Here is a 6,143-nt window from a genome sequence, read left to right on the forward strand (position 1 = left end):
GAAGGTAACCGGGTGAATTTACTTGGGTTGGAGTGGTTTGAACCACTCGGTATAGCACTTACTGGAGTGAATGTAGTATCGGAAAATAAATGGGCTGTACTATATAATGAATTTCCTGATGTGTTCGGGGGCGGTCTGGGAAAGTACAAAGGGCCCCCTGTGTCTTTTGAGCTCGATCCATCTGTGACACCTATACGGTTGAAGTATAGGAAGGTGCCAATCCCGCTTAAACCACGGATCGAAGCCGAGCTGGACAAGCTCATAGCCCAAGGAGTATTGGAGCCAGTCCCATTTAGCAAATGGGAGACGCCTATAGTCACGCCAGTAAAATCGGATGGCTCCATCCGAATATGCGCTGACTATAAGTGCACGATCAACCGTGCCTTGCAGCAGCATTCCTACCCTGTCCCGGTAATCAGCCACGTCCTGGCGTCACTGGGAGGGGGGAAAGTGTTTGCAAAGTTCGACCTCGCCCAAGCTTACCAACAGCTGCCTGTGACCAGGGAGGCGGCTGAGGCGCAGACAATCGTCACCCACAGAGGGGCTTTTCGAGTGAACCGACTCCAGTTTGGAGTAAATGTGGCCCCAGGGGTGTTCCAAGGCCTCATGGAAGGGTTACTGAGGGGAGTTCAGGGGACTGTCCCTTATTTTGACGATGTGTTGGTGGCTGGGAGGTCCGATGAGGAACTCATGAGCAGAGTTCGAGAGGTACTGAAACGGTTCTCTCAAGCGGGACTTAAGGTGAAACAGTCCAAATGTATAGTGGGTGTTCCCAGTGTGGAATTTTTGGGGTTCAGGATCGACGAACATGGTGTCCACCCCACAGAGGACAAGGTGAGGGCAATTAAGGATGCCCCATGTCCAGGGAACAAAAAGGAGCTCCAAGCATTCCTTGGACTCCTCAATTTTTACCACGCCTTCCTCCCCCACAAGGCGTCGGTAGCGGCCCCACTACATGCCCTCCTGCACAAGGAGGCGAAATGGCGGTGGGGGTCAGATCAGGAACGGGCGTTCAAAGGAGTCAAGGCATTACTGGTGTCCAATGCAGTGTTGACTCACTACGATGATAATAAAATGTTGGTGTTGGCTGCGGATGCATCTCCTTATGGGGTGGGGGCGGTGCTCAGCCACTTGATGCCAAACGGCGAGGAAGCTCCCGTAGCATTTTATTCCCGCTCACTGTCAAGCGCGGAGAAGGGGTACGCCCAGATCGACAAGGAGGGACTGGCGCTTGTTGCAGCAGTTAAAAAGTTTCATGACTTTTTGTATGGTCGGAAGTTTCTCCTTGTCACCGACCACAAGCCCCTGTTGGGAATCTTTGCCCCGGACCGGCAACTTCCCAACATCATGTCAGCGCGGATGCTGAGGTGGGCTCTGTTCCTGTCCGCCTACGATTACGACCTGGAACATCGGCCGGGTAAGGCGATTGGTCACGCGGACGCTTTGAGTCGCTGCCCTCTGCCCGGCCTGGACTCAGACCCAGCTCCAGCTAACGAGGTGTTAGCGATTGATGAACTGTCCCAGGCTCCGATCACCTCTAAGGACATTGCGGCTGCGTCCGCTAAAGACATTGTGATCTCCAGAGTTTTGAACTGGGTTTGGAGGGGGTGGCCTGTGGGCTCCGTGGAGCCAGAATTTGCGTGTTACAAAATGCGTCAAAACGAGCTGTCTGTGTCAAAGGGATGTCTTTTGTGGGGAAGCCGGGTGGTGGTCCCTCACAAACTCAGGGAAAAAGTGCTGAAATCACTTCACGAGGGCCATCCCGGCATGGTCCATATGAAGGCGCTAGCTCGCGGGTACGTGTGGTGGCCCAGGCTAGACGCCGACATTGAAGAGTGGGTTCGGGTGTGTGAGCCTTGTCAGCAGGCTAGGCCTGAACCACCAACCGCCACTCCTCAGAGATGGGAGTCGGCGGGAAAGCCCTGGTCGAGATTGCACCTCGACTTCGCAGGGCCAGTACAAGGGCAAATGTTTTTGGTAATTGTAGACGCTTATACCAAATGGTTAGAAGTGGCTCACATGCGATCGACCACTTCTAGCGCTGTCGTCACAGTGCTGCGACAGTTGTTTGCCACTCACGGGTTGCCTGACGTACTCGTGAGTGACAACGGCGCACAATTTACTTCCGAGGAGTTCAGGAGGTTCTTGTCTGATAACGGGATCAGGCAAATGACGGCCGCGCCGTTTCACCCGGCCTCAAACGGGCAGGCCGAGAGAATGGTGAGAACAACTAAAGAAGCCCTTGCAAAGCTGGTATGTGGTGATTGGGGGGTGAAACTAGCTTCGTTTCTCCTGAGACAACATGTTACCCCTTGTTCGGCGACAGGCCGCAGCCCGGCCGAGATGTTAATGGGTCGCCGTTTAGCAACGCTATTAGACAGGTTGCATCCAGATCTGAACGATCTGAAACCACAACCACAGACCGAGAGTCCGAAGGTCCGGACGTACGAAAAGGGTGAGCAAGTGTATGCTCGTAACTATGCCAGTGGTCACTCGTGGCTTCCAGCCACTGTCACCGATGTTATCGGTACTAGAATGTATGTGGTACGGCTTGCAGATGGACGCAAGTGGCGTAGGCACATAGACCAGCTGAGGCAGCGGTGGGCAACTGACCGTCCGACCGTGCAGCCGGCTGAGTCTGCGGAGGAACCCCCATGGCCTTTAGAAGAGGCAGGTACTGTAGAGCCTGAGGGCTACAGTAGCGGTCAAGAGACAGGGCAGACCCCTAATTTTGAACCGCATGCAACGGACGGGGATGTTCCTGACTCTGAGGTCCCAGAGTCAAACGGAGTACCACTGAGGGACAGATGCCCTGAGACGAGTTCACCTCGTAGGTCTCAGAGAACGAGACGTGCACCCACCTACCTAAGTGATTACGACTGTTCATGAGGTATTTTTGCTTAGGGGGGAGGGAATTGTAATGTATTCTAGCTGCCATGAGTACATTAGGATGTATGGGAAACCTCCCATAGGGAAGCAATGTTAAGCTTCGTCTTGGACAGAGGATTCTAGTCCAAGACTCACGACCCAATCACATTCAAGCAAGCTGCAAGCGGGAACGTTTGTGATTGGTCCTTATGCGCTCAACCTGATAGGTTGTTATGTGTATAGTGGGAGTGGCTATGTTAGCCGGGAATGTTTAAATACCGGGCAGTTTCAATGGGCAAACTGTTCGGGCTATCAGATGTTGTACCGTGTCGAAGAAGTGAAGAAAGAGCTGAATAAACTTGAGTCTTTTACTGAAATCACTCTCCGACTCATTGTTAAGCGCCGGACTTAACACCACCCAACTTGCTTGGTGCGATGATGTCACCTCTAGTTGGCATCATTGTGATACACATACTTTGCACCAAAAGACTCTCAGAGCAAGACTGGACCCTCCCCCACCGCAGCTAGGTAAGACTCGGCAACCCTAGCATCTGAGTCCATCCTTAGTTAGTTGTTGTTGTTCAGTCGCACAGTTGAGTCCGACTCTTCGCGACCCCATGGACCAGATCCCACCAGGCCCTCCTGTTTTCCGCCGTCCCCTGAAGTTTGCTCAATTTCATGTTCGTTGCATCTATGACACTGTCTAACCATCTCATCCTTTGCCGTCCCCGTCTTCTTTGACCTTCAATCTTTCCCAGCATCAGGGTCTTCTCCAGTGAGTGCTCCCTTCTCATTGGGTGGCCAAAGTATTTGAGCTTCAGCTTCAGTATGTGGCCTTCCAGGGAACAGTCAGGGTTGATTTCTTTTAGGATTGACTGATTTGATCTTCTTGCAGTCCAAGGGACTCTCAAGAGTCTTCTCCAGCACCATAGTTCAAAAGAATCTATTGTGATCTGGGATCCCAGGAACGTGAAGTCTGTCACTACTTCCACGACTTCCCCTTCTATTTGCCAAGGAGTGATGGGGCCGGATGCCATGATCTTAGTTTTTTTGATGTTGAGCTTCAAGCCCACTTTTGTGCTCTCCTCTTTTACCCTGAGCAAGAGGCTCTTTAGGTCCTCTTCACTTTCTGCCATTAGAGTGGTATCGTCTGCATATCTGAGGTTGTTGATCTTTTCCCCAGCAATCTTAATTCCCGCTTGTGATTCATCCAGGCCAGCATTTCGCATGCTGTACTCAGCATATATATTAAATAAGCAAGGTGACAATATACATCCTTGGTGTACTCCTTTTCCTATGCTAAACCAATCAGTTGTTCCATATCCGGTTCTAACTGTTGCTTCTTGATCCTTATACAGGTTTCTCAAGAGACATGTGAGGTGGTCTGGTACTCCCATCTCTTTAAGGACCTGCCATAGTTTGTTGTGATCCACACAGTCAAAGGCTTTAGCATAGTCAATGAAGCAGAAGTAGATGTTTTTCTGGTACTCTCTTGCTTTCTCCATAATCCAGCGAATGTTGGCAATTTGATCTCTAGTTCCTCTACCTCTTCGAAACCCAGCTTGTACTTCTGGCAGTTCTCTATCCCCGTACTGTTGAAGCCTAGCTTGTATTCTGTCTCTAAGCTTTCCTATACAGATTGTAGTTCTGAAATAAAAAGACTAGTATTAGTCTTTTAAACTGAAAACATGGCTCCGTGTAACTTTGTGACACTCTAAGCTTTGTTACCCTGGTTGGACGCACTCCTGCTCTAGAAGCATTATGCACTCTGCTAACTAGTCTGTGGTTACTGGACTAACTATACCAGATTACCCCAACAGTGGTGGCAGCTACCTGGGGTAGGAAACTCAGATGTGGGCCCTTCCAGCAATACTGGGCCCTTTGCAGCTACCCGAGAATGCCAAACACTAAAGCCGGCCCAGGAGAAAAGTTCCAGCAGGGAGCTCTTCTTGGTAATGGAGTGGCCCATAAGGTAGACAGTATTCAGAAAGAGAGAAACCTGTAGATAGAAAGGGAACTGACACCAGGGGTCATTTCCTGCAGGAGTGCACAGCAACAAGCCCCACCCCCTGCTCCCAGCAGCTCTCAGTCAGAGCAAGAAGCAGCCAGGTAAGTTGCAGAGCCCCCTGGCCCAAAACAGCCCTTCTAACTCACTTCCGGTGATGTCAGGGGGTGTGGCATATGCAAATAAGTTATTCTAATGAGCTCCTGCACCTCTTTTTCTACAAAATTACCCCTGACTGACACCTTTCATGTGAGAAAATCTAGCTCAGGTCTGTCGTCAAAACAAGCACTGGATCATATGCAGACCCAACTATATCTTGAAAAAAGAAAAGAAAAAAGGAGGGGGGGGCAGCCGTGGGAAGTACCAAGGGAGTTGTAGCACGTCCTCCTTGCAAAAAAGGATCCCCAAAGAGCCTGCATCTGGGTTTTAAGGAAAGCCAGTTAATAAAAGCAAGAGAGTGGGAAACTATGGATCGTAAAAGCAGCGAGGCATCAGGCTGTGATGTCATTCTTTGTATCGATGGGACAGCGTAGTCAATATCACTCCTGCAGTTTCCAGTATTGCTCCATTCTTGTTAGCCTTATTTCTCCTGCAAGGTGAACTCAAACGAGTCGTGATCATTCAACCTCCATTGCTACTTTGCATAAAAGGGGTATGTTTTATCTGTCTCAGAATTTAAAACCTAAGTAACATGAAACGTGACTGTGGAAAACTGGCTTCTCTTTGTAACACCTCCCTCTGCCCTGTCTGTTGCTTGAAGCTTTTAGTATAAGTGCCTCTTCCTGATGGACTTATTATTCAGGGGTCTTTTCCTAGAAAAAGAGCTGCAGGAGCTCATTAGCATATGGTATGCTAATGAGCTACTAGGCTATTAGCATATGCCACACCCCTGATACCACCGGAAGTGATGTCAGAAGGGGAAGCAGGGGGGGAGGCATCTTCAAAAGCCTCCCCTTCCCTTCCCCAGCTGGCCTTCAGGAGTGGGGGGGGGAGAAGGGGTTTAAACCCCTTCTCACTAGAGTTGGGCCACAGAAGGAGGAAAGAGGGAAGAAAAGAGAGAGAGTAGAGAGAAGGAAAGAGGGAAAGAAAGAGAAGGAAAGAAGAAAGAAAAAAGGAAGGAAAGGGGATAAAGAGAAGGAAAGAGGGAAAGAAAGAGAAGGAAAGGATGGAAAGAGAGAGAGAAGGGAAGAAGGAGGGAAAGAAGAAAAGGAAAGAATGAAAGGAGGGAAAGAAAGGAGGTAAATAAAGAAAGAACGAGAAGGGAAGAAGG

General features: G+C 50.0%; 1 protein-coding gene across 1 annotated transcript in view; it reads left to right on the forward strand.

Annotated features, from left to right (window-relative positions):
• LOC107120515 overlaps window positions 1-6,143 on the forward strand; it is a 43,321-nt gene that overhangs the window by 33,117 nt on the left and 4,061 nt on the right. The window contains exons 2-4 of the mRNA XM_015423230.1: window positions 5-295; window positions 443-566; window positions 798-2,537. Of these exons, the coding sequence (XP_015278716.1) occupies window positions 5-295; window positions 443-566; window positions 798-2,537 (2,155 nt within the window). The remainder of the gene's footprint in view (window positions 1-4; window positions 296-442; window positions 567-797; window positions 2,538-6,143) is intronic.

The sequence above is a fragment of the Gekko japonicus genome, unplaced genomic scaffold (assembly GCF_001447785.1).
Source record: "Gekko japonicus isolate JY-2015 unplaced genomic scaffold, Gekko_japonicus_V1.1 scaffold869, whole genome shotgun sequence".
Classification (NCBI taxonomy): Eukaryota; Metazoa; Chordata; class Lepidosauria; order Squamata; family Gekkonidae; genus Gekko; species Gekko japonicus.